The 26,635-nt window shown below is 42.5% G+C and overlaps 3 protein-coding genes across 3 annotated transcripts; 2 read left to right on the plus strand and 1 right to left on the minus strand.

The window, feature by feature from the left end:
* Nucleotides 1–44: 44 nt before the first annotated feature.
* On the plus strand, nt 45–15,696 carry SNRPD3 (small nuclear ribonucleoprotein D3 polypeptide). Its single transcript, XM_025474711.3, has 4 exons — nt 45–226; nt 2,175–2,318; nt 13,613–13,805; nt 15,473–15,696. The coding sequence occupies exons 2-4, from the start codon at nt 2,193–2,195 to the stop codon at nt 15,532–15,534; spliced, it is 381 nt and encodes a 126-aa protein (XP_025330496.1). The 5' UTR covers nt 45–226; nt 2,175–2,192; the 3' UTR covers nt 15,535–15,696.
* LOC112676916 (thymosin beta-4-like) lies at nt 7,766–8,312 on the minus strand. The gene has a single exon (XM_035706206.2). The coding sequence runs from the start codon at nt 8,224–8,226 to the stop codon at nt 8,092–8,094; it is 135 nt and encodes a 44-aa protein (XP_035562099.1). The 5' UTR covers nt 8,227–8,312; the 3' UTR covers nt 7,766–8,091.
* Nucleotides 15,697–23,185: 7,489 nt separating the features above from the next.
* On the plus strand, nt 23,186–26,617 carry LOC112676918 (small integral membrane protein 15-like). The gene has a single exon (XM_025474712.3). It carries the CDS (start codon nt 25,643–25,645, stop codon nt 25,865–25,867), a length of 225 nt encoding a protein of 74 aa, XP_025330497.1. The 5' UTR covers nt 23,186–25,642; the 3' UTR covers nt 25,868–26,617.
* The last annotated feature ends 18 nt before the right edge of the window (nt 26,618–26,635 follow it).

Genomic DNA, 26,635 nt, shown 5'->3' on the forward strand with positions numbered 1-26,635 from the left:
AACTATCGTACCAGAGCCCACGTTTCCCAGCCGGCGGCGTGAGTGGGGAGCAGCTGCAAGACCGCGCTCACCGCGGAGAAAAGGAAGGGGCCGGGCCCCGCGCGCAGCATCTTGGGAACGCGTGGTATTGTGGGAGCGCGAGACCCGCCATTCGCTCGGCTCACGCCTTGGCCGTCGCCGGAGTTGCTGCGGCCCGGGGAAGGAAGAGTAGGCCGGAGCTGGTGAGGTAAGGCCGGGGCGGCAGGCGGGGGTCGACCCGAAGCACCCATGAGGTGTCTGGGGCCGGAGAAGGATGCGCTGCCCAGAAACACCTGGAGGTTCGGGGAGGGAGAAGAGCGGGAAGCCCGGGTCACTCCAGCATCAGCGTTGCCTCACCAGCGCCTGGAAGCAAGTTCATTAGCTTTCCCCCCAGAGTATATGCTCTTTGTTTTTTCTGTGTCTCTCCAGGCCACGTTTACCGAATATACAGAGAGTGTTCTTGGCTGCGTCCTTCCCCCAGGTCCCATCGGGATAATCCTTTTCGGAGTTGTTTGCATCCCTGCCTCCATCCCCCTTTCAGGCCCTGGTCCTCTCGTGCTTTCCGTATTGGTACAGAAGCTCTACCAGGTTGCCTTCTAAACCGTGTTCGATCCATTTGTGAGCGCTGCTGTCTTTTTTTTTTCTTTATGATAGTCACAGAGAGAGAGAGAGAGACAGAGACATAGGCAGAGGGAGAAGCAGGCTCCATGCACCGGGAGCCCGACGTGGGATTCGATCCCGGGTCTCCAGGATCGCGCCCTGGGCCGAAGGCAGGCGCCAAACCGCTGCGCCACCCAGGGATCCCGCTGCTGTCTTTTTATTGGATCATTCCTTCCTTACCCGCAGCCCTGCCGTACTTCCCCACCGTCTTCAGCCTAAAATCCAGACTCTTGAGGCTCCTTACCAAGGGGCCCTGCCTTCCCCAACATCATGTTCGCCCTCCTCCCTTGAACACATGTGATGTGTCCCCAGCCTTCATTCGCTCCTCATCGGGGAATACGAAATCCACTGCTTGTTTTCTTTTATTTATGTGGAATCAGCTGATTGCCCTGATGATGTTTTTCCTCCAAGCATTTCCTGCTTATAACACGCTGTTCCTTTGTGAACACTTTATTTTCTGTTTAACCTTGGTGAGGTGGAGCGTCCACAGGTACTTAATTAGTTGAACTAAATGCACAACCTCTTCTAGATTTCCCTGGATCTTTTTTTTTTTTTTTTTTTTAATCCACTAGAGACACAGAGAGAGGCAGAAACACAGGCAGAGAGAGGAGCAAGCTCCACGCAGAGAGCCGGGTGTGGGACTCAATCCAGGGACCCTGGGATCATGCCCTGGGCCGAAGGCAGGCGATCAACTGCCGAGCCACTCCTGGGTCCCTTCCCTGGATCTTTTGGTCTCTGTCTGCATTGCCCAGTACTTTATTAGCCCAAGGCCGTTGAGCTCTTGAAATGTGGCTGATGTGACTGAAGGAGTGAATGTTTAATTTTTATTTTCTTTCACTTTAAGTTTGGTGTAAATAGCTGCATGTGGACTGTGGCAACTGTATTGAACAGCTCAGGTGTATATCATGAGCTCTCAAAGTGGCGTCATCTGCAACTATGGATTGGCAAATACGGAGTATGGCACCTACGTTTCAGTCCCGTCTCCCAATATACACACAGTGTTGGTTACTGGTTATTTGATGAAGATAAAAGGGTATATGGTAGCAGGGAAGGAGGTGGAATGCACTTTTCATCCTATTAGCTTTTCCTCTTCACCCCCATTTCTTCACCATCCCACATCTTGTGTGTATTTTCCCAGGTGGGTTCCTCAAACTAGGAATTAAGCTCTTTTTTCTCTATGGGAAATGGCAGCTTTGATATTCTAAGTTTTTTTTTTTTTTTTTTAAGATTTTATTTATTCATGAGAGACAGAGAGAGATGCAGAGACACAGGCAGATGGAGAAGCAGACTCCATGCAGGGAGCCCGATGCGGGACCCGATCCCAGGAATCCAGGATCAGGCCCTGAGCCAAAGGCAGACGCTCAACCACTGAGCCACCCAGGCGTCCCATTCTTACTAAGTTTTATGGGGTGTCAGGCCTTAAGGGAGGCATGATATGTGTCACATGACTTCCTAGGCCCAGAAGAATGAACTAACTGTTGTCTCTTTCACTGTAGAACTCTTTTCCTGCCAAGATGTCTATTGGTGTGCCGATTAAAGTCCTTCACGAAGCCGAGGGCCACATCGTGACATGTGAGACAAACACTGGCGAGGTGTATCGTGGGAAGCTCATTGAGGCGGAAGACAACATGAACTGCCAGGTATCCTGCTTTCCACATGAGGTTATGGGGTAGCTCTGTCTTGGAGCACAGAAACATAGTGATTGTAGATCTTTTTGAAGTTCTTCTCCTTGAACACTTACTTATGGAGTGCCTAATGTGTGCCAGACAGTGTTACACTTGCTGCTAGTGTCTGACCAGATGACCTTGGTGGTCTCAGATGTAGCCAGTGTAATGTAAAGCACACAGCCTTATGTGTGATAGATCTGGAATCAGATTGAAGTCCCCTACCTTGTGTGACTTGGGGAAAGCTTCGTACCTCTCTCACCCTCTGTTCTCTCCTTTCTAAGTCAGGAATAAAACAATACCTCAGCCTCAGCATTATAGTGCAGAATAAATGAGTGAATGCTTGTCAGATGGTGGGAGCCAGTCACTTGCTTCCCACTTACATTAATCTGCTAGGGCTGTCATAACAAAGTTTCACATTGGGTGGCTTAAACAATCACATTTATTCCCTTGGGCTTCTGGAGACAAGAAGTTTGAGATCAAGGTGTTACATGGTTGGTTCTTCTGAGGGTCATGAAGGAAGGATCAGTTCCAGGCCTCTCTCCTTGGCTTATAATGGCCTTCTTCCTGTATCTTCGCATGTGTGTGTCTGTATCCTGATCTCTTTCAAGGACACAAGTCATGTTGAGTTAGGGTTCAGTTACCTCTGTAAAGATCTGGTCTCTAAATATGGTCACATTCTGAGATACTGGGGGGTTATGACTTCAGCAGATGAATTGGGGGCAGTTAAGATTCAGGCCATAACACCATCCATGTCTAGATGCTGAGGCTTCCCTGGGTTTACCTAAGCCTGGTTCACTGAATAAAATCCAGCAGGCTACAGCACAGTTTGTTCACACATCCCCAGGATGCATAAGGCCAGTGGCTCCTGCACTGCTGTCTGCCCTGCCTGCCTTCCTTCCTGGCCCTGGCTAGTTTGCCCTTTGGGGCTGAGAGCATCTCCTTAGCACTTTCTAACCTTTGCTAGAGGACAGCTGGAGTTCATTGTTTGCCATTCAGTGTTGGGTTTTAATAACTTTTGTTTTGTTTTTTTCTAAAGATTAACAAAAGTGTGGTGGACCATACACTACAAAGATTTGGGAAGCAGTTAAGAGTGTCTCACCACAACCACAATTGGCATGGACTTTTTTTCCCTAAGAACATGTCTTTGGTTTCTAGACTTTTTGCTGTCTTCTTTCAAAAAGAGTTAGAAGTGAGGGACACCTGGGTGGCTCAGCAGTTAAGTGTCTGCCTTCAGCTCAGGGCATGATACTGGAGTCCTGGGATCGAGTCCTACATCAGGCTTCCTTGCATGGAGCCTGCTTCTCCCTCTGCCTGTGTCTCTGTCTCTCTCTATGTGTCTCTCATGAATAAATAAATAAAATATTTAAAAAAAAAGAGTTATAGGTAGTTTATTTAAAAAAAAAAAAACAACTATATGATAAGGGGCACCTGAGCGGCTCCAGTCGGTTAAGGTCATGATCTCAGGGCCTTGGGATTGAGCCCCAGATCAGGCTCTCTGCTCAATGGAGAGCCTGCTTCTCACTCTCCCTCTGCCCCTCCCCCTAGCTCATGCCACACACCCCCTCTTGCTTTCTCTTGCTCTCTCAAATAAAATCTTGGGGGAAAAAAAACTATGATAAGGTAAAAATGGACAGATAGGCCAAGGTGCAGGTAACTTGGGGTAGACCATAAAGTCAGGTAGGTGGTACCCAGAAATGTAAACCTGAATTGTGCATTTAATAAACGTATATTCTGTTCTAAGCTACTTAGAGGCCCAGCAGAGGGAAATCAGTTCTAAAGTGCCTAGTGTCCTTAGATAAAATACCAGTTGTACAGTTTTCCCTGGCATTCAGATGTGGGAGACATTTTCCCCCTGGACCCTGATGAAAGAGATATAGTCTTTTTTTTTTTTTTTTTTAAGATTTTATTTATTTATTCATGAGAGACACAGACACAGAGAGAGGCAGAGACACAGGCAGAGGGAGAAGCAGACTCCATGCAAGGAGCCTAACGTGGGACTCGATCCCGGGTCTCCAGGATCATGTCCTGGACTAAAGGCGGCGCTAAACCGCTGAGCCACCAGGGCTGCCCGAGATATAGTCTTATTCTATTAAATAATGTCATCACCATACAAAATACACCTTCTTTTTGGGTTCTTCTGGTATTTTTTCTTTTAAGATTTTATTTATTTATTTGAGAGAGAAAAAGCAAGAAACAGCATGAGCGGAGAGGGAGGGGCAGAGGGAGAAGCGGACTCCCTGCTGAGCAGGGAGCCCAATCGTGGGGGGGGGGGGGGGGGCACTAGATCCCAGGACCTTGAGATCATTAATTGAGCTGAAGGCAGACACTTAACCAATTGAGCTGCCAGGTGCCCCTGGTTCCTCTGGTATTTTTAGTGTAGCCTGTTAACACAGCCCTTTTTGATAATGCAAATGTAAGTTATGCAAGCATTAATCCTAGGATGACGTTCTTGAAGGTGCTCATAAGAGTCAGAGGATGTAGATGCTTTTTTGCATCTGAGGTTTGGCTGAGAAGTCAGGGAGCCTTATCCTTCTGCTCTCTACCCCACAGCTGCAAGGCAGGCATGATCTGCTAGCCAGTGCTGTAGGACGTGGCATCTATAGATGACAGAGCCCCACAAGTGCTGCTTCGAGCATCTCCTGAGGGCCCTGTGTGCATGGGGTGAGAAGGCTTCTGTGGTTCATCGTGTGGTTTTCTTGAGCTGATTTTTGTTTGTAAAGAGATGGGACCCAATGGAGGAGTGTATGGATCTCTTGCCCAGCCTGGGTATGGATGATTTAAAACCAGAGATCCCCAAATGGGAAAGTTTCTGTTCTTGGTTATGTATACTTTTTTTTTTTTTTTTTTTTTTAAATTTTTTTTTTTTATTATTTATTTATGATAGGCACACAGTGAGAGAGAGAGGCAGAGACACAGGCAGAGGGAGAAGCAGGCTCCATGCACCGGGAGCCCGATGTGGGATTCGATCCTGGGTCTCCAGGATCGCGCCCTGGGCCAAAGGCAGGCGCTAAACCGCTGCGCCACCCAGGGATCCCTGGTTATGTATACTTAACATGGTTTTGAGCATCCTGTTTTTATTAAATGTCAATGAGGGAATGAAGGGATTTTTCTTCAAAATTAAAAAAAAAAAAAACATATTTCTTAACAAGGAATCTTAGTCAAATATTTGGTAAGATATTAAAAACCAAGGAGGAGTTTTATTTTTTATTTTATTTTTTAAAGATTTTATTAAAGAAAACGATTTTATTTATTCATGAGAGACACAGAGAGAGAGAGAGAGAGAAAGAGAGGCAGAGACACAGGCAGAGGGAGAAGCAGGCTCCATGTAGGGAGCCCAACGTGGGACTCAATCCTGGGTCTTCAGGATCACACCCCGGGCTGCAGGCAGTGCCAAACCGCTGCGCCACCGGGGCTGCCCCAAAGAGGAGCTTTAAAGTGAGGAATTATGAGTAGAAATAAGCACATCATTTTGATTTTATAGACCAGCCTATATTTATGTAATCTTTATGGGGCAACTTTTATGGCTGTGGATTTTATTAGGTACCCAGTGTGAAGGGTCCCTTGGAGGTTCTTTTGTAGTCTTAGTGAATGCTAGAAATATTCTCCTGGCTCAATAGTAGTCCATATTCAGACATTTAGGACATCTCATAATTTTTTTATGGTGAAAGTTACTGTATTTAAACATAAAGTTTTTACGAGTCAAAATGTTAATTTCCAAACAAAAGTTAATTTCCCTATTAAAAGTGAACCAAAGTCATGAAATGGCTAATTAACAGAAGAAAAATATTTAAAGTGAACGTTTAACATACAAAAATAATAGCCTTATTAATATTCAGACCTGCACATTGGGAAACAGTAAGAATTTCTACACTTACAAGATGGCAAAATAAAATTCATAATTCTACTAAGGGTTCCTTAACTAGTTTGCCAGTAGAAGGTAGGGATTGTTAAATCCTTTCTGGAAGCACATTTAACATAGGTCAATATAGAAAGGTTCCTGTCGTTCGGTGCTGTAGTTATACTTCTAAAATTTGTTTGTATTGCGATGCTGTTTTTATTTTTATTTTTTTCCTCAAGATTTATTTATTTTAGAGTGTGTACAAGCAAGGGGAGGAGGCAGAGGAAGAAAGAATATCCCAAGCTGACTCCCCACTGAGGGTGGAGGCTGCCACAGGCCCAATCCCTCAACCCTTAGAACACAACCTGAGCCAAAACTGACTGAACCACCCAGCACCCCTGCAGTGCTGTTTTTAAATGATTAAAAACCTAAAAACAACAATCATTCTAATGAGTTAAATAAGTTATGATTAAACAAAGGGTACATTACAAATAATAGTATTCATCCAAATAACATGGAAGAATATTTAATGTCATGGGGGAAATGCTATTGACATAAGTGGGGAAAAAATACAAAACACAACATGTTCCCAGTTTTATAGAAATGAAGTCAAATTATAAGTGATACATAAAAATGCATTGTTTTTGAGTAAAACCAAAGTGAGTAGTTTTGGTGGAAACTGAGATTGAAAACTTTAAAGTTTTTATTGATTTCTTTTTTTTTTTTTTTTTTTAATGATCTCTCTACACCCTCAGTGGGTCTCAGATTCGTGGCCCCAAGATCAAGAGTTGCATGCTTGGGGTGCCTGGGTGGCTCAGTTGATTAAGCATCTGCCTTCGGCTCAGGTCATCATCCCAGGGTTTTGGGATTGAGCCCCACATCAGGCTCCCTGCTCAGCGGGGAGTCTGCTTCTTCTCTGCCTCTCACCACCGTTAGTGTTCCTCTCTCTGTCATAGATAGATAGATAGATAGATAGATAGATAGATAGATTTTTAAAAAAATCTTTAAAAAAAGAAAATTTGCATGCTCTTCCAGCTAAGCCAGTCAGGCACCCCATATAGGATTGAAATTTTTAAGAAAAAAAATTTTTTCACTTCAAAAATTAAGATACGTGTTAAGTTTATGATCATGAAGCACAGTAAAGATTATTTAAAAGTGGGTATGCAACTAGGAGATAAATTAAGTCCTGGAGTTCTAATACACAGTATAGTGATTATAGGCAACAAAACTGTATTATAAACATTAAACTTGCTGAAATACAAGATATTAATTGTTCTCATCACTAGAAGAAATGCTAATTATATGACATGAAAGAGAAGTTAATGTTACAGTGGTAGTCATTGTACTATAAATGTATCGAATTATATACTGTATACCTTAAACCTACACAATGTTATATATCAGTTATATCTCAATAAAACAAAAAGGCCAAAAAAATAGATAAGAGGGCAAATGATCAAACCCAAAATTTCACTGTTCTTTTTTTTTTTACATTTTAAACTTTTTATTTGCATATTAAAAATTGTGCATTCCAATAATTAAAATCATACAAAGAAAAAAATAAAATAAAATCATACAAAGAAAAAAATGGCACTCTGAATAAACTGCATTTCACAGCCTGGAGAACATCGTGGACCCTCTTAATTTTTACTCTAGATTTCACTGTTGTCCCAGCTTTTTCCTTCAGCAACAAAGTTATTTTCCTTCCCTGCCAGCCAGACAGGTAGATGAAAAGAAGGTTTAACGTTCCTGGTCAGTAGTAGTTCAGATTCTTTGATAAGAGCTGCCGCAGCACAGTCATTTAAATTTGATCCAACCTCACCGCATCTTACAAAGTTAAACAGCTAAAAGAAGTAAAGAAGGCAATCCTTGTGGAATGTACAGTGCATATTGGCGGGGCACGCCTCATTACAATTCGCCCGCTTGCTTCTCCTGTTCGATCGCTTCTTTTGAAGGCAGTGGATTCTTCTCCTGTGTTTCTGTCTTCTTCAGTTTTGACTTATCGAATTTCTCAATCTCAGCCATATCGGGTTTGTCAGACATGTTTGCAGAAGACGTGGAGCAAGGCGCATGAGCGAGCTGGTGACGGAAGAGAAAACCGGTACACTCAGTAATCGCTGCCGAATCAATTTCACTGTTCTTAAAGCTATATTATTCCTGAAAATTAGGTAGGAGAGAGTGATAGAGTTCAGAGACTCTAAAGGAGCCAAAATGGTGCTTTTGGGGCTTTGATATAACTACTCCATCACTAACTGTTCAAACCCTATCTTTTCTTTTTTTAAAAGATTTTATTTATTTATTCATGAGAGGGACAGAGAATGGCAGAGACATAGACCAAGGGAGAAGGCAGACTCCATGCTGGGAGCCCAGTGTGGGATCACGCCCTGAGCCTAAGACAGATGCTCAACCGCTGAGCCACCCAGGCATCCCAAACCCTATCTTTTCTTGATTATGGAATAATGGTCTGTGGGAAAATGACCTGTGCATGATTTCTTCCTGTAAAAATGATAACCTCAGAGAAGCTCCCACATGACTATCAGAAAACTGCTCAGAATTAAGACTGGGAAAGTTCTTCAAATTTCTTAATGCAGTGTGGTTGGGAATTTCTTCATACACCTTTTGCTTTTCACGGCATTGACATTTTTTAAGAATATTGGCCAGTTGTTTTAAGGAGTCTTTTGAGGGACGTCTGAGTGGCTCGGCGATTGAGCCTTTGGCTCAGGGAGTGATCCCGGGGTCCTGGGATTGAGTCCCACATGGGGCTCCCTGCCAAGAAGCCTGCTTCTCCCTCTGCCTGTGTCTGCCTCTCTGTCTGGAATGAATGAAGGAATAATCTTTAAAATGTCTTTTGATTGAGTTTCTCTGGTGTTTCCTCATGACTGGATTTGAGGTTTTTTGTTTGTTTGTGTTGTTTTGGCTCTTACTGGTAAGTGATTTCTTCTCCTTCTTGGGGTCACTTGGAGGCCTGAAACACCTGTTCGCTCCTTTTTGGTTATATTAACCTGGATAATTTGGTTGAGGTGTTGTGTGGTCTCTCCACTGTATGTTCTTTTATCTTTTGCAACGAAAGAGAATTTTGTGAGGAAGGTTCTTTAAGTAAATATCTTATGAGTATTCTGTTTCTCATGACCACTTCCTCTACCACCCCCATTTGGCATCCTGTGAAGATACTTGCTTGAATCTTTTTACCGTGATGGTTGCAAAAGAATATTTTTTAAGATTGAGTTATTTATTTGAGAGGGAGAGGGGACTTGAGCTGGAGAGCAGGTGTTTGAGGTGGGGAGGGGCAGAAGGAGAGGAAAAGAGAATCTCAAGCAGACTCCTGTCTGAGTAGGGCTCAGTCTCACAACCCCAAGATTAAGACCTGAGCTGAAACCAAGAGTCAGATGCTTGACCACGCTGCACCGCCTAGGCACCCCAGAATGGTTTTTGTTTTTAATTCCCATCGTCCTTTATATATTTACTAGGTCTGCTTCCCTTTATCAGTATAGGCTCATGGGTTTCTGTTTCATTAAATGGGTTATAATCTGTTACTATCATCATCTTGGTTGGTTTATCCCAAATTTGTCCAGAAGCTGACTCCTTTTGTGTCCTTTTGGTGTGTCCTGGCCATTTTAGGGAGCACATCTTGATCTTCTACAGTAAGATGTTTGTTACAGGCTCCTTTTCCTTCCCTAACCCAGCTCTGGAATCAGCCATTTCTTCAGGTAGCCTTGGTTTATTTTTGGTTGGGAGTAGAATTTAAAAACCAAAAAAAAAATAAAAATAAAAAATAAAAACCAAGATCTGGGGGTGCCTGGGTGGTTCAGTCGGTTAAGTGTCTGCCTTCAGCTCGAGCCATGATCCCAGGCCCCTGGAGCCCCAGGTTGGGCTCCGTCCTCAGGGGGGAGCCTGCCTCTCTCACTGCCCTGCTGTGCGCGTGCTTGCTCGCTCTCTCTCTCTCTGGCAAATAAATAAATAAAATCTATTTTTAGAAACCTCCACAAAAACAAGATCTGGGTGCTGTTAAAATTTTTAACATTTTTTTTTAATTTATTTATTTATGATAGTCACAGAGAGAGGGAGAGAGAGAGAGACAGGCAGAGGGAGAAGCAGGCTCCATGCACCGGGAGTCCAATGTGGGATTTGATCCCAGGTCTCCAGGATCGCGCCCTGGGCCAAAGGCAGGCGCCAAACCGCTGCACCACCCAGGGATGCCTAAAATTTTTAAAGTCTTAGTTTAACATGTCAGGCTAGGACCTGCCTCCAAAAGACTGTATGCTTAACAGTACCAGAAATTTCCATTCGCTGTGTGCCTAGGTGGTACAGTGCATTAAGCGTCCCACTCATTGTTTTGGCTCAGGTCAAGTCATGATCTCAAGGCCAGGAGATCAAATCCCATGGTGGGCTCTGCACTCAGCAGGGAGTCTGCTTGAAGATTCTCTCCCTCTGCCCCTGCGAGCACATGCTCTCTTTCTCTAAAATAAATAAATAATTTTTTAAAAAAGCTTAGTGCCAGAAACTTCCATTCATTCCATGCTTGTTCTGTACCGGGCACTGTGTTAGTGTTTTTTATGTATAGTAGACCTTTCAGTTATCACAAGACCTCTCTGAGGACAAGCTTCCAGATGTCCAGCGTGACCAAGCATGGAAGGAGTGGATCTAAACTCAAATCTCTGTGTCTCAAATCTCTGATCTTAATCATAGTCTCTGAAGGTGAGGTGTATAGTAAACTTGCTAGATCCTGTTGATTCTGAAAGTGTCAGACCTTCACTGTATCAGATTTCAGGCAGGAAGATGAGTAGAAGGGATCAGAGCAAAAGAAGGAGGCTCTGCTCTTAATGGTAGGGCAGGGTAAAGTGGGGGAGGGGACCAAACATTTGTTGAGCACTTGCTGTATGCCCCACAACAGGGATGTGGTGATTGACGACCCCAGTCACCCCAACATTGCTTTACAGCTCTAGAGTTAGTGCTCTCCTCTCAGCCTTGGGTGTGTAAGGAAATGCCCATAATTTTGACTGTACTAAGATCTCTCTCCCCCAACATGTCATTTCAGTTGGGCATCTGGTTTATGCCACCTATGTTTCATTATGGCTGTTTAGGAAAGTTGAGTAAAGTGGATGTTCCTACCTTTCACTGAAACCTAGTTCACTCAAGTTGTTGCCTTTGGCTTATGATGCAGACATAGCTTGAGCTTACTAACAAGCTGTACCGGTGGGTGGGACTCTGGGGCTTTATACACAGTGCAGCCATTTCTCTGCTGGTGCTGCAGGGGAGTGCATGAGAAGAATAACTGACCTGGTCACTATTAGGGTTGTCATAGGAGTCAGTTGTTCTGGACATATCCATTTGTGAAAACAGTCTTGTTGGTCTTACAGAACACTCCTCTGTCAGGGATTCTCAAAGTGGGTTGGAGAGGTTATAACAGAGGAACGAGTGAGGTGTACTAGAATGTGCAGGAGGAGAAGTAGCTTAGCAGTGGCACAGCCTCCAAAATAGATGTCTTAATTGTCGTTTATATTTATTGTTACTGAGCTTTTAATATGTCCTTCCTTGGTAATAGGAACAGCATTTAGGAATATTTGTCTCATTTATTTGCTCTTTAACCATTTAAGGAAGTGGTGATCTGATGTATGGTTTAAAAGTGTGGGTTTAGAGTTAGACCTGAGTTCGAGTGCTGTCTGGACCACACAGGCAGTGCGACCTTAGGCAGAAGAATAGAGTGGGTAAGAGTGTCCTCTAAGGAGAGACCTGTCTCTGGAGGCTGCACCTCTTTATATCTAGTGGAGATGGCGATGGTATTTATCTCATAGAATTGTGTGATTTACAGGAGTTATGATGTGAAATTGCCTGGGAAACTAGTAAGTGCTCAGTAGAAGTTGGCTTTTGTTAACCATACATGGTGTTCAATTGTAGCACCAGAGATTATGGTACTGTTTTTTTCTTTTAGATTTTATTTATTTGGCAGATTGAGAGCACACGTGGGAGGAGGGCAGAGGGACAAGCAGACTCTCCTGAGCGTGGAGCCTGATGTGGGGTTTGGGTGGGGCTCAATCCCAGGACCCTGAGGTCACGACCTGAGCTGAGGTCAGATCCTTTACTGAGCCACCCAGGCGCCCCTAGAGGTCATGGTATTCTTTGAGGCAAGAACAGGATGGCAAGGATTTAGAAGCTCTGTGGAAATTTGTTACGAAGCTGGGGATGTTGAGCCTGGAGCAGAATATTTATGTGAAACTTGAGCCTTGTTACCCCTGAGAGTGGAACAAGGATGGTAGGTTGAAGCTGTACAAACCATTCCAACGCACAGATTTAGCAAGGGCCCAAGAATGTTAGTCTTTTTGCCAACAGATGGCTCAGGCAGAGGCTGGGTGGCCAGTTAGCACTTTGAAGAAAAGAATGAGTTGGCAACAAGCCAGTCAAATCTGGAGAGACAGCACCTCTCTCTACAATGTCAGCTTTGACCCATTCTGAATAAATTATATACTGTTTCATCCAGAAGACTCAAAATAAGATACTTTTTATGGTAAACGTGGTGCCTGTTGAGGTTGACACTGGCTGGTTTATGTCACCTTCCTATGCCAAGCTGGTCTGCTGGCTGGTCTCCCTCTAGGCCCCCTGTCTCTCCATCCCACAATTAATCCACATTGGCATATTGATGTTTCCAAAGTGCTCCCCTGACCCTATCCACTTATCCTGTGTCCACAAATGAGTGACTCCCATAGTCTCTGAGGTGATAACTTTGTCCCCTCTCCTGATTGCTCTGCTCCAGTCCTTGTATCCGGTAGGTTCATGCTCCAGTGTCCTGTCTCTGAGTGCAGGCTCTTGCCTCACACCTCTCCCAATATTCTGAGCTCTTCGTACAGGCACTGCCACCTATACTTCTCAGTTGCTGTCACTGAAGCTGGAGGGGCTCTGTCCCACCTTCTAGAGTGAGCACTCTGGGAGGATAGGAGCTACCTCTGGTGCACACTCATGCCCTTCATGGTGCCTTTGTAGTCTTTGTGCTGGGATGCAAGAGAGGACTCAGAATTTGGACAGGCAGATTCAGGTAGTTTATCACCATAACAGCCCCCTTCACATGCTGGCAAGGGAAGCAGTATAGCAGAGTTAGGTCTCTAGAGTCAGGCTAGCTGGGTTTGAATCTGGATCCTTTCATTCTGGCTGTTGGACTTTGGACAAGTGCTTTGGTTGTTTTGTTTATCTGTAAAAATAGGAATGCCCATAACCTATCCTGGAACTGTGAGGACCAAATATGTGATGTGCTTTTGAGGTTACTGGCACACCATAGGTACTCCTTTTCCCTTGGCTTTGCCTGGCTCCTTTATTTCATGCTGTTAGTTTGTTCATTTCTGGACTTCCCTACCACCAGCCAAGGCTCTCCCTCTTTGTATGCCCTTGTTCTCTGCTAGTGTTGTTCACCCTTACTGATGAGCTGGCGATTTCCTTCCAGATGTCCAACATCACAGTCACATACAGAGATGGCCGAGTGGCACAGCTGGAGCAGGTGTACATCCGTGGCAGCAAGATCCGCTTTCTCATTTTGCCTGACATGCTGAAAAATGCACCCATGTTAAAGAGCATGAAAAACAAAAACCAAGGCTCGGGAGCTGGCCGGGGGAAAGCTGCTATTCTGAAAGCTCAAGGTATGTGCTCCTCATGCACAGTTAACATATGTGTTTGTCATGTATCTTTTAGGAAAGGGCCCTGTCAGTCATCTGGGCATGGGGTGAACTTGGAGCCAGTCCAGTCTTGTCTTTTCTGTCTCACCTCACCTGTCACATTCATAGGGCCTATGCAAAATCCAAAGTGCCTCCTTAGAAAAAAGAGAAAGTGGATAAGCCCTTATAATGACTTTCTAAGAGACCCCTTTCTTTCCAGAAAGTCTGTCCAAAGAGTCTGGGGGAGGCTTGCTCTTAACCTAATTTGCTGAGCAGCAGCTCTGTGATGTAGATTGGCTAACTCCTGAAGCGGTGAGGCAGTTGTTCCCAGAGAAGCTGGGGTGTTTATTGACAGCATAAGTGAGGGGAAATACTGATAGCAGGGATCCATTTTCATGTAAGAAATAAACAGTTTTAAGCCATCTATACCCATTAAAGGGACTGTTTTCAAGTATTCTTATATTTGAAAATAATTCCTTCCTTTAGCATGTCCCCAGTGATCCAGTAACCATCTTTAGTCTGGCCTTTCTTTCGGGTTAACCCAATCAGAGGTTTTTCCATGAAAAGCTCTGCTGATTATGTAGGAAATAAGTACATTTATTAGAAACGAGTATCAGTAAAAGGATTTATATGCAGAAAGGTCACTGGATTCTCTATCAGTATCTTTTGTTGCTGTGCTATTTTTTATGTGAGGTAGCTTTTGAGTTTAAAGGTACAATAGAGTAGTCCTTGAAAATGTCCTTCCAGAAAACCAATCCGAGACTCTCCTTGCCCCTCTTAGATGAGTGGCATCTGTAAAACCAGAAGCCCTAGGCCTTTTGTCCTAGTGAAGGAATAGTTTTCAGAAATACTGGTTTTCGCCCTAGAAATGCTGTTCTCTCTTTCTCAGGGAGGAGCTGCCCTCATGGTCACTGTTGTAACTGCACCGTCTTCTCTAACAAAAGGTGCAGCCCAGTAGCTATGCCACTGCCAGTCCCCTGTTCTGGTTCTCTTCAGCATGTGGCTGGATTCTTGGGTGACCTTCCTCCCTCTTCTTCAGGTCGACACTAGGCTCTGTAAGAAAGAAGAGGGGTCCAGGCTCCAGTTAGTAGCCATTAGGATATTTTCACCTGTCCTTCAGAGCTACTGGTCCTGGAACTCTTGGAGTCTCAGAGAGCAGCAGCTTGTTATGTTCTTTGTTTGGGGAGTGGTTTTATTTGTTTGTCTTGCTGTTGTGAAACATTTTATATTGCAGAATAGCTCAAAAACTAATAAAACCTGTTACCAGGTTTAGGAAGATTTAACAGATGTTTAGTATTATTTGTTTCAGAATTTTAAGTGTAAATTAAATTCATCTGTCATGTTTTATTAGCTCACCCCAGGCCTTCTCTGGGAATTCATCTTTTCTGTGGTTCTCAGGCTTGATCCCCAAACCACCTTAGCTCTCAACACCCTGACTCCCAGCCTCCTGTTGAGAGCAGTGCAGCATTGGAAGGCACTCCAGCTCTGATGCCAGCCATCAGTCCCCATTCAGTGAGGAAATGCTATGGGGTGGGCATGGTGTTTAGCTAGGTGGCCTTTCTGGCCCCTTCCTGTGCCAATGTCCAAGCGCTCTGGCATGAGCATTTGCTGACTGCACTGATGTGGCCTATCCTTTCTCTCCTACCTTTTAGTGGCTGCAAGAGGAAGAGGACGTGGAATGGGGCGTGGAAACATCTTCCAGAAGCGGAGATAAATTTATCTGTTGAACAGAACTTTGCTGTTATTTTTCCTTTTAGGTTATCTAAGGTTCAGAGGGGATGTGTGCTTATGTATATGTTCTAGCTTTTCTTTTGACATCTTTCTCTTTAGATCAGGGGAAATGTTAAACTAAATAAATATGGTGGTGTTTTTTGTTGTTGTTGTTTTTCTTTTTCTTTTTTTTTAAGATTTAGGTATTTTAGAGAGAGAGAGAGCGCATGCGTCCATGTATGTGAGTGCTAGGGTGCCCAGAGGTGGAGTAGAGGGAAAGAGAAACCCAGGTAGATTCCATGCTATGTGCTGAGCCGGATGCAGGGCTTAGTCTCATGACCCTGAGATCATGACCTAAGCCAAAACCAGGAGTTGGACGCTTAACCAACTGAGCCATCCAGGTGCCCCTGTTGTTTTTCTTTTTGAAAAAATAAGGACTGTGTGTTCATTTTGGAGTTTGGTGTTCTGTTTGCTTTGGCAGCAGGTTAAATTTTGACACCCAGGAGGCTATCCTGGGAGAATGCCAGTACTTTGAAATAGCACAGTTATTGATAAGATTTTAAGCTACTGTTCCAGGCCAGTTACTGGCTAAACCCTCAGAAAAACACTGAGAACACACAGATGTCTTGTTGGTCTTCAGACACAAACACTTACGTGGTGCTTTGTTCAGGTAACTTTTATAGAGTTACATCAGCTCAGCTTAAACAACCCAGCATGGGTGCTCCTGGCCCATGGAAAAGCCCACCATTCTGATCTTTGTAGCCTAGAAACCCTAGTGGTTCTGCATTTGGCAAAAGTAATCTAATATTAAAAGATAATTTTAGAGAATTTTGGTTGTCAACATATGTGGCTCCTACATTGGCTTCATAAGCAGTTTTGTGGTGATTAGCAGGGACAGATTCTTATGCATTTGTTAGAGCATCTCAGCATGCAATGGCATAGCCATGGTTTCTGATGTAACAAAAGTAGAGAGGACAAGGTATGTAAAGTGAATAACTGACAAAAACACAAGTTGGAAAAGCAAACTTGAAGTCAAATACTGAAAAGAGGTCTTGCCAGGGGTTCAGTATAAGGATGAACTTCAACAAAAACTAAGAGGAAAAGGGATTGATTGATTAATTGACCTCAGAACATTGCTCATGGGACACGTTTAAGTAATAAAAGAGGAAGAAGAAAATCCAACATATCTATTAACTCTAGGCATCAAGTAGGGATTTTCTAACAAGCTCTATCTTATAATCATGATACTACCTCAATGTAACAGCCCTTGCATATGCTTGTAATAAAGAACTAAAGAATAAGTATCAAGAGTATCGGTCAGATACTGCTGGCACAGAAGTAAGGCTTCAGAGACCCATCCACCAGAGCAAACCCTGTGCCTCTTGCTCCAGTGCCCTCAGCTTCTCTGACACATTGGATAAATGCTAATGGCCCTGCAGGCTGTGCTACCCCAGTAGAGGGGATCCTGGCCTGAGGGCCATTTCAAATGATCTTAATGTGAATAGTTAGAATCCATTTGTTTTAGCTTTGACCAAGAGTTTAACGTACTGTTTCTGATAAAACTGTAACATTGAGTTAGTTATGGAGTGGAATTTCTCTGAAGTGTTTGTGTTTGTAAGTGGAATTCTTTCACATAGACCTTGTGATATCCACTACCTTGTGTGGATTCCTTTCCCTCTTCCCTGCTGCTGACTTTGATTTACAGACATTGATTTATTGGCTTATTACTAATGAATACTATTGAATGATTATAGTGAGTGAGAGCAGTATTTTTCTTTTTTCTTCTTTTTTTTTTATTTTTTATTTTTTATTTTTTTTTTTTGAGCAGTATTTTTCAACATCAGTTTAGGGATCTTGTTAGAATGAAGATCACAAGGCCCACCCTTGTGATTAGAGATTGTTGAGTAATTGGTCTGGGGAAAAGCCCAGGAATCTGCATGTTAAGCAGTGCCCTTGCCACCCGATTTAGGTAGATCTGATTCAGCAGACCTGAGGCCATGTTTTGATATCCTGGACTGGAATATGTTACTTTAGTATGGTCACAACGTATATTATACTTTATAGTAAATAAGACTTAAATAACACATTATACTTAATGCCTGAATTACATCCTGGATCTGAAAAGCTGACTAGGTAAGGCTTACCTTGGGAACCATGGAGGAATACCAATCTTACATGACTGTATACCCAGTAAAAACCACCTCTAAAAAAAAAAAAAAAACCACCTCTAATCTTACCTAAATCCCGAATAGTGAAGAGAGTACCCATTTATGGTTTTGTTTTTTTTTTTGTTTTGTTTTGTTTTTAATTTATTTATGATAGGCACACAGTGAGAGAGAGAGAGGCAGAGACACAGGCAGAGGGAGAAGCAGGCTCCATGCACCGGGAGCCCGATGTGGGATTCGATCCCGGGTCTCCAGGATCGCGCCCTGGGCCAAAGGCAGGCGCCAAACCGCTGCGCCACCCAGGGATCCCCTATGGTTTTGTTTTTAATTAAACATTCACAGTAAAAATTTGGAAACTTAAAAATGAACAACATAGGTTTGTAAACAATTTTATATCCTGTATTTTGGGAAGAAAATCTGATATTTTGCATTGAAAGAGCAAATAGTTCTGTGAGGTTTATTATGAAAAACAACCTTCCTATCCTACCTGCCCTTCCTCATTTTCCCTGCTTTGCAGTATTCCCTTTCAGCTGTTGGCTGGTAAGTTTGTATTTGCTACCAGGTCTTAGTTTAAACGTATGCATGGCTATTTATTGATGTTTGCATTTTAGGCATTATCTTTTTTTTTAATGATTTTATTTATTTGAGAGGATAGAGAGCACAAGTAGGGAGAGCAAGAGAGGGAGTAGCTAGGAACCCGACTTGGGGCTTGATTCCAGGACCCTGAGATTATGACCTGAGCTGAAGGCAGCTGCTTAACTGACTGAGCCACCCAGGAGCCCCTAGGCATTATCTTTTGACCTCTCTCGCCTTCCCACCATGCATGTACTCCGCATCACCTATCTCCCTGATACAATTCTAGTTAAATCCTATTAGGTGTTTGCACTATAACTGGGTATTTAAATCAAAGCTGAGCCATGTAGTGAACGAGATTATCTTCCCTGCAGAACTTTGTTTTCCCTAGATTTAGTCCTCTTCTTGCATTTTATTAGTTATTAGCTTAGTTTTCTGTCCACTTGTCACTAACTCAACATGAGTTCCCCTAAGGACTTTAACATCCTCCATTTTATCAATTTCTCTCTTTTTTTAAGATTTTATTTATTTGACAGCACTGCACAAGGCGGGAAGGGGCAGAGGGAGAAGCAGGCTCCCCACTGAGCAAGGAGCCCAACACAGGGCCAGATCCCAGGACTCTGAGATCATGACCTGAGCTGACGGCAGATGCTTAACTGACTCAGGCACCCCTGTTTTATCAATTTCTTGACCTGCATCTATCTGGACTGGCTCTCCCTTGTGCCTAATATATTGCTGTCATCATGGGTTCTTCCCAGCTGAATCTCCTGTTTTCTGTGTAACCTCTTCCCTTTGGTTTATTACCTCATTCTGATGGCGTGCTTGCAGTAAAAAAACAGGTACATGGAAAGTTTGAGAGAATCACATGTCTGAAAAATGTCTCCTCTCCTAGTTGATCAAGTGTGGAGTTCTAGTTAGGAATTTGTTTTCCTTTACAATTTTGAAGGTATTACTCTTCACCTACCAGCTAGTGTTGCTGTTAGAGGAGACAGGACATTCTGAGTCCTGGTTCTTTGTATGTGACTCCATTCTGTCCTCTGTGTTCTGAAATTTCACAGGGACTTGCCTTGGTGAAGATTTGTTTTCATGCATTGTGCTAGGCTATTGTTGAACCCTTTCAAAATGGACTCTGGTCCTTCACTTCTGGGAAACTTTCTTGAATTAGTTGTTAATGATTTCCTTCCTTTAATTTTCTGGCTTTTCTTTCTGAAAGTCCTGTTCTTCAGATATTGGATCTCTTGGACTTATCTTATTGTGCCCAAGATTGCGAATCCGAGAAACCACCAAGGAGCCGACACCGATGCAAGCACACGAGGGTTTATTAGCAAGCTCGAGCTTGGGTCTAAGTATACCCAACACAGTGGAGCAGGGACTTGGACCCCGAAGTGGGTTACAGCTGGTTTTTTTATAGGCTGGTCTAGGGGATTTTCAGAAGGGGTGGAGGAATTTCTCAAGTTCTGTTTACATTTTGATGTGGGGCTTTCAAAGGCATTGAGCTCTGTTCTCATTCTAATATGGGACTTGCTACCAAGGGTGTGGGCTCTGTTATCTTTCTGATATGGGATTCTCTGCCGAGGGCAATTCTGATATGGGATTACCTGCAGCGGACATGGAGGACATTCTGCGTTTTTCCTATAAAGTTCAGTTCTTATTCACAGGGGCCTAAGATGGCTGTACTTGTGCTAATGCTAAACTTGAGATGGAATGGCCTTGATTTTTCTTGGCCTCCACAATCTCTTGTTTTCTTATTTTTTCTATCCCTACCACCTCCCATTTTCTTGTTTTTTGATCTTTATGGAAGATTTCCCAAGTTGCTTCTCTAAGGGTTCCTTTTTTTTTCCCCCAAATTAGGAACTTGGTCCATGATTGCAGTATCTTATCTCTGAGGACATTAATATACTTTGCTGTAGCTTTCATCTTCCTGCGTGATATTTTCCTTCCTCTTTCTGTTTTGCTTTTTTAGTCTTTCATGTTACAGACTTTCCTTAGCTGCCTGGCAATCATTGGTAGCCTGCTTATATTTACAGGTGGGATATTAAGAAGAATATGTGTTTGTAAGTTGAACTGATATAACTTTTTTTGATAAATCCCTAATGTCCATACTTCTTTTAGGACTTTCCTCTTGGGCTGGTCAGGTTCCCTGAAAGAAACTTCTAGTCTCCTGTCTGGAGGATTTACCTTGAATTGCTGTCCTTGTGGGAGCTCAGTGAAGAAAGAGGACTAGGGAGCTTCAGCTTTCTAGTACACCCAGATTCATTTGTCTTCCAGATCTGGGAAGGCCCCCTACCCAGAAACCTACCCCCTCTAGAGAAAAAGCTTCCAAGTTTTTGCCATGGTTGGGGAGGAGCAATCTCAAGATCACATGGAGGTCTAAATATTGAAGCACATTCTCTTTTTTAAAAACGTATTTTGTTTGAAAATATATTAGTCTAAAATGGGAAACAACTTGGCAAGATAAGATACAGAGCAGAAAATGATGTCAGATAACTAGACCAAGACTTAAGGGATGGATTCTGGTTCTGATTACTTCCATTACCACTTGGCTCCAGGCCTCTGGTTTGTTACCTATACAAGGGAGGGTTTAGATTCAGTTCATTCATTGATACAATCTCAATCTCTACACTCACCTGGGTATTCCATAAGCTTAAAAAAACATGTAGGAATTTTTTCTGCCTCTGGCCAAAAGGAGGTCAGTGCCTGGATTTAGTCTCATGCCTGAAAACTAAACAAAATTCAAACATTGAAGGAAAGCAATCTCTAAAAGATGGGAAACAAATGAGATGGGCTTACTACTGCCTTGTGAGAGTTTCTGGGCAGTAGAACAGAGAGGGGAAACTGAAGTGGACCCTATCAATCTACCTAGGTTGAAAGGTCTGAGCTAGGAGTTCGGAGAGGTTGAGGCAGCTTGTGTTCATGAGACAGAATGCCAGAATAAAGCTGCATGAGCACCTAGGAGATCTGTGGGAGGGTCCTCCTGAGTACTCAGAATCCTGGTCAGCATGAGAGTGTGAAGAAACTAACCAGGGCCAGGGAAAGAATTACTAAGGATAACCGTGCATGGCATTACACAAGACTGGGAATTGTTCCTGTTCCCATCAGCCAAAAACAAAAAAATACTGGGTAGACCATTCTTTGAAAATGTACCAAGGGGGTCACCTGGGTGGCTCAGCAGTTGAGTGTCTGCCTTCAGCTCAGGGCGTGATCCTGGGGTCCTGGGATCAAGTCCCACATCGGGCTCCTTGCAGGGAGCCTGCTTCTCCTTCTGCCTGTGTCTCTGCCTCTCATGAATAAATAAATAAAATCTTTTAAAAAAAAAAAAAGGGGGGTTGGAATCTCTGGGTGGCTCAGCAGTTTAGTGCCTGCTTTCGGCCCAGGGCGTGATCCTGGGGTCCTGGGATCTAGTCCCACATCGGGCAACCTGCATGGAGCCTGCTTTCCTTCTGCCTGTGTTTCAGCCTCTGCCTGTGTCTCTCATGAATAAATAAATTAAAAAAAAAAAAAGAATGTATCACGAATTTTGTTTTAATTAGGTGTAGTAAAGTGACAGGCATGGAGACAACTACCTTGAAAGAATATGATTACAATTTCCAAGAAGAGGGAGCATGCCATGCCATTCAAGGTCACATGACAAAGCCCCAGAGTAGATCAGAAGACAGTAGGAGTAAGAAGAGAGCATGACCCAGAGCCCTTAACTTGTGGTTTACATGGAAAAAAGAACGGGCAACATAAGGTAAGCAAGTTTGAGTAAGCTTAGAATTGGTTAATTCAAATAAATTCAGAGGGTTCTTGGCTACAGAAGTGGTCCTAGTTGTCCATAACCTGGCACTGGCGTGACTTAGAGAAAATACTGGTTTGTTGTGTCAGAATTAGGTAAAGGTGGTTAGAATTACAGTTTGATTAGTAAGTTTGTATACAAAAGGCATGCTCTGCAGGTGAATTGTTTACTGTCTAGGAATTAACCAACTCTGGGAGGACAGTCTCCAGAATCAGCAAGGCCCTAAGACTCAAAGCATCATAAAAATAAATTTTAGGGATCCCTGGGTGGCGCAGCGGTTTGGCGCCTGCCTTTGGCCCAGGGCGCGATCCTGGAGACCCGGGATCGATTCCCACATCAGGCTCCCGGTGCATGGAGCCTGCTTCTCTCTCTGCCTGTGTCTCTGCCTCTCTTTCTCTCTCTGTGACTATCATAAATAAATAAAAATTAAAAAATAAATAAATAAAAAAAATAAATTTTAAAGCATTAAAAAACTTTTTTTAACAAAATTAAAAAATAATAATAAAAAAATAAGATATCCAGGAAAGTCTTGCCTCATAAATGAGAAATAATTAGCCCTGGACTGAGCACTGATCAGGACCCAATTAACAAAGTATAAAAATTAAAAAAAATTTTTTTAAAGGACTTGAAAGGATCAAACTGTTTTCAATTAGCTGTATCCTAGAACAAAACTCAAAAAGATTTATAGGCAAATAAAAATGCCCGGCACCTTACAAGATAAAATTCTGGCATCCAATCAAAGATTACCAGCATGCAAAGGCAGAAAAGCACAATCAATAATGAGAATAATCAAAGCAGATCTTAAACTGACCCAATTGTTACAGTTAGCAGAGGACATTAAACATTATTTTAACTATTTCATATATTCAAAAAATTAAGGAAGCGGTGCCTGGGTGGCTCAGCGGGCTGAACGTCTGAATCTTGGTTTTGACTCAGGTCATGATTTTAGGTGTAAGATTGAGCCCTGCGTTGGGCTCCTTACTCTCATGAAGTCTGCTTGAGATTCTCTCTCTTCCTCTCCCTGCTCCTTCTCCCAGTTGTGCATTCTCTTTTTCTCTCTCTAGATGAATAAAATCTTAATTAAAAAAAAAAAAGAGGCATGGATGATTTAAAAATATAAGGAGGTGGGGGAGGAGGGAAGGGAGGAGAAAGAAGGAAAAGGAAGAAACTTCAAATTGCACTTATAGCTGGATGAGATTAACAACAGATTAGATGCTGCTGAAAAAAAAAAAAAAGATTAGTGAACTTTAAGGCACAACTATAGAAACTACCCAAAATGAAATGTAGAGAAAAAAAAAACTACAAAAGAAGAAAACTGAGACAGCTTCAAGTGACCTAATCTATGTGGAGCTAGAGTCCCTGAAGGAGAGGTGGTGATAGGGACAGAAAAATTATTTGAAGAGATAAATGGCCAAAAACTTTCCAAACTTGATGAGCAATTATAAGCCCACAGATCCAAGAAGCTAAATGAACTTCAAGTACAAGAAATATGAAGAAAATGATACTAAAGCATATCATAACTCAAAACCAGTGAAGAGAAAACATCTTAAAAAGCAGCTAGAGAAAAAAAAAGTCATCATCAAGGAACAATGCTAAGGATGACATTACTCATTGGAAAGAGTGCAAGCACAAAGATAGTGAAGTAACATCTTTAAAGTACTGACAGAGGGATCCCTGGGTGGCGCAGCGGTTTGGCGCCTGCCTTTGGCCCAGGGCGCGATCCTGGAGACCCGGGATCGAATCCCATATCAGGCTCCCGATGCATGGAGCCTGCTTCTCCCTCTGCCTGTGTCTCTGCCTCTCTCTCTCTCTCTCTCTCTGTGACTATCATAAGTAAATAAATAAAAAAATAAATAAATAAAAAATAAAGTACTGACAGAAAAGAAAAAAAACCTGTTAATCTAATATGCAGTACTTGAGAAAAAGCATCTATTAGAAATGAAGGCAAAATAAAGATGTTTTCAGACCTACAAAGGCTGAAAAAAAAAATTCATCACCAGGAGGCCTGCTATACAAAATATGTTAAAGGACATCCTTTGGACATTAGGAAAAGTATACCAGATGGAAATCTATTATCTACACAAGGAGAGAAGATTGTGTTATGGGGCTTCTAACATATGTAAAAGTAAAATACATGACAATATTAGCATAAAGACCAAGAGGGGAGAAAGGAAAGTATACTATTATAAAATTCTTACATTAAAGGTGATATATTACTTGAAGGTAGACTGTAATAGATTAAAGATATATAATATAAATCCCAAACAACTCAGAAGTAACAAGAGAAGCCAACACTCAAATATCCATCAGCTGATAAATGGATAAACAAAATGGTATATTGGGATCCCTGGGTGGCGCAGCGGTTTGGCGCCTGCCTTTGGCCCAGGGTGTGATCCTGGAGACCCGGGATTGAATCCCACGTCGGGCTCCCGGAGCATGGAGCCTGCTTCTCCCTCTGCCTGTGTCTCTGCCTCTCTCTCTCTCTCTGTGTGTGACTATCATAAAAAAAAAAAAAAAAAAAAAAAAAAAGGTATATCCACACGATGAGATACTATTTAGCTATAAAAAGAAGTGAATTACTGATCCATGCTACAACATGAATGCATTCTGAAAACATGCTAAGAGGAAGAAGCCAGACACAAAGGCCATGTACGATTCCATTTATATGAAATGCTCAGATTAGGCAAATTCGTAGAGACAAAGCAGATTCGTGGTTGCCAGAGACTGGGGAAGGGAGAATAAGGAGTGCCTACTTGATGGCTATGGGATTTCTTTTATGGGCAAATGAAAATGTTCTGTAATTAGTGAGGATGGTTGCACAACATGGAGAATGTGCTAAACGCCCCTGAATTGTGCACTTTAAAATGGTGGGACGCCTGGCTGTCTCATTGGGTAGAGTGTGCAACTCTTGATCCCTGAGCTCTCTGTTGAGGGTAGAGATTACTTAAAAATAAAATCTAATAAGAAATGGTTAAAATGGGGAATTTTGTATTATATGGATTTTACCTCAATTAAAAAAGTTAAGCCAACAAAAGGAGATTTATGATGGATTCATAAATATTTTAAAAGAAGGCAGAAAAAGGAAGAAAGGAACATAGAACAGATGGGACAAATAGAAAATAAGTAGCAAGATAATGGGCCATCAATAATGGCCTCTTAAGGGGTCTGAGCCCATGGTCCCAGCTGTGATGTAGGAGAGGTGGGTGGTTTTGCCCCAGTACCCAGCAGAGGCAACCATTTCCAGGCAGACCTGAGGTGTGCTGGAGGCTGAAGGGTGGGTGAACACAGCCCCTGAGGGGCGGTGGCTGGATAGAGTAGAGAAGGAAGAATGAGCAAGCGGGAAAACAAAGGATGGAAGGGACATGCTGATACCAGTGAAGTATCATCAGCTGCAGCTTCAGGAGCCAAGAGCATCTGGTTTGGAGATCTAGTCCAGGGGACACCTTGCAGAAGGAAGATATAGAATTTAACCTTGTCTCACAAGTGTATGGTAGAGCCAAAGAAGACAAGCAGCCAAGGGTCAACAGAAATTGTAATCGGCTCACTAATAATCTCAGGACAAAGTTGGAGATCACTACTCAAACATAAGACTTAGAAGGATGTTTGCTCTAAATGCTTGGGCTGAGTATGTTGTGGAATGGTCTGCACAGGACCCATATGGCTTCCTTACAACAATTGTTTTGGCTCTTATTTCATTGTTTCTAGCAAATGCCATGCTGCCCTGGAAATTGGCCAAGATGATTAAGACCAGGGAAAAGGAACAAAAGAAGAAGCAAAAACATCAAGAAAATATTGCAAAAGCTAAACGACTAAAAAAGAATTGAAAGAATGGACAGGCTCTTACAACCCAAGGAGAATCATTTGGAAAATTACACAGCTTTGGAGGGATCTACTAAGGTTTCTTTTCTGTTTTTTTTTTTTTTATGACAATAATTTGTAGTAAACAAAGTCTGAGCATATCAAAGAATCATGTTAGTTTTGACTTTTACTGCAGCAACTTTTAGGCTTTGGCGCAGAAGTCTATTGATGGTTTTTGTAAATTGGCATTTACTATGCTATAAATTCTTTATAACTGACTTAGACATTTGCCATTTTGCAATTTATGTACTGTAATGAAAACATACTGTGGAGGATGACTGTGCATTAGGAACTCTAGCCAAATAATAGCTTAGGTTGAAGTCCTGTCCTGGACAAAGGGAATTAAGAATGTAAAAACCAGAACTATCTTGAGGTGAAAAGTTTGCTTTGGCTTAAAAGACGTCTTTTGGTTTAATGACATTTTTTATCATTATAGCTTATTTCTTGGAATTGAATCATTTCTGGCTTTCTCAAAGCCAAATATTAACCAATGATTATTTCTGCTCATTTTTTGGCCTTTGAGGTAATTATCAGACATTATGCATTTTTGGAAATCAATTTTATGAAGAATTATCTTATTAACTATGTAGAACACCACCTGCTGGATATAACAATTTTTGTACTTATGAACACTGCCATTTTTAAGAGGTATCTTGTTGAATAAAATAGCACCAGGACGTAAAGATTGCAGTAAAAATGTGAACCTTGTGCTACTTTGGAACCAGGTCATTCTT

This window comes from Canis lupus, chromosome 26, assembly GCF_003254725.2.
Source record: "Canis lupus dingo isolate Sandy chromosome 26, ASM325472v2, whole genome shotgun sequence".
NCBI lineage: Eukaryota > Metazoa > Chordata > Mammalia > Carnivora > Canidae > Canis > Canis lupus.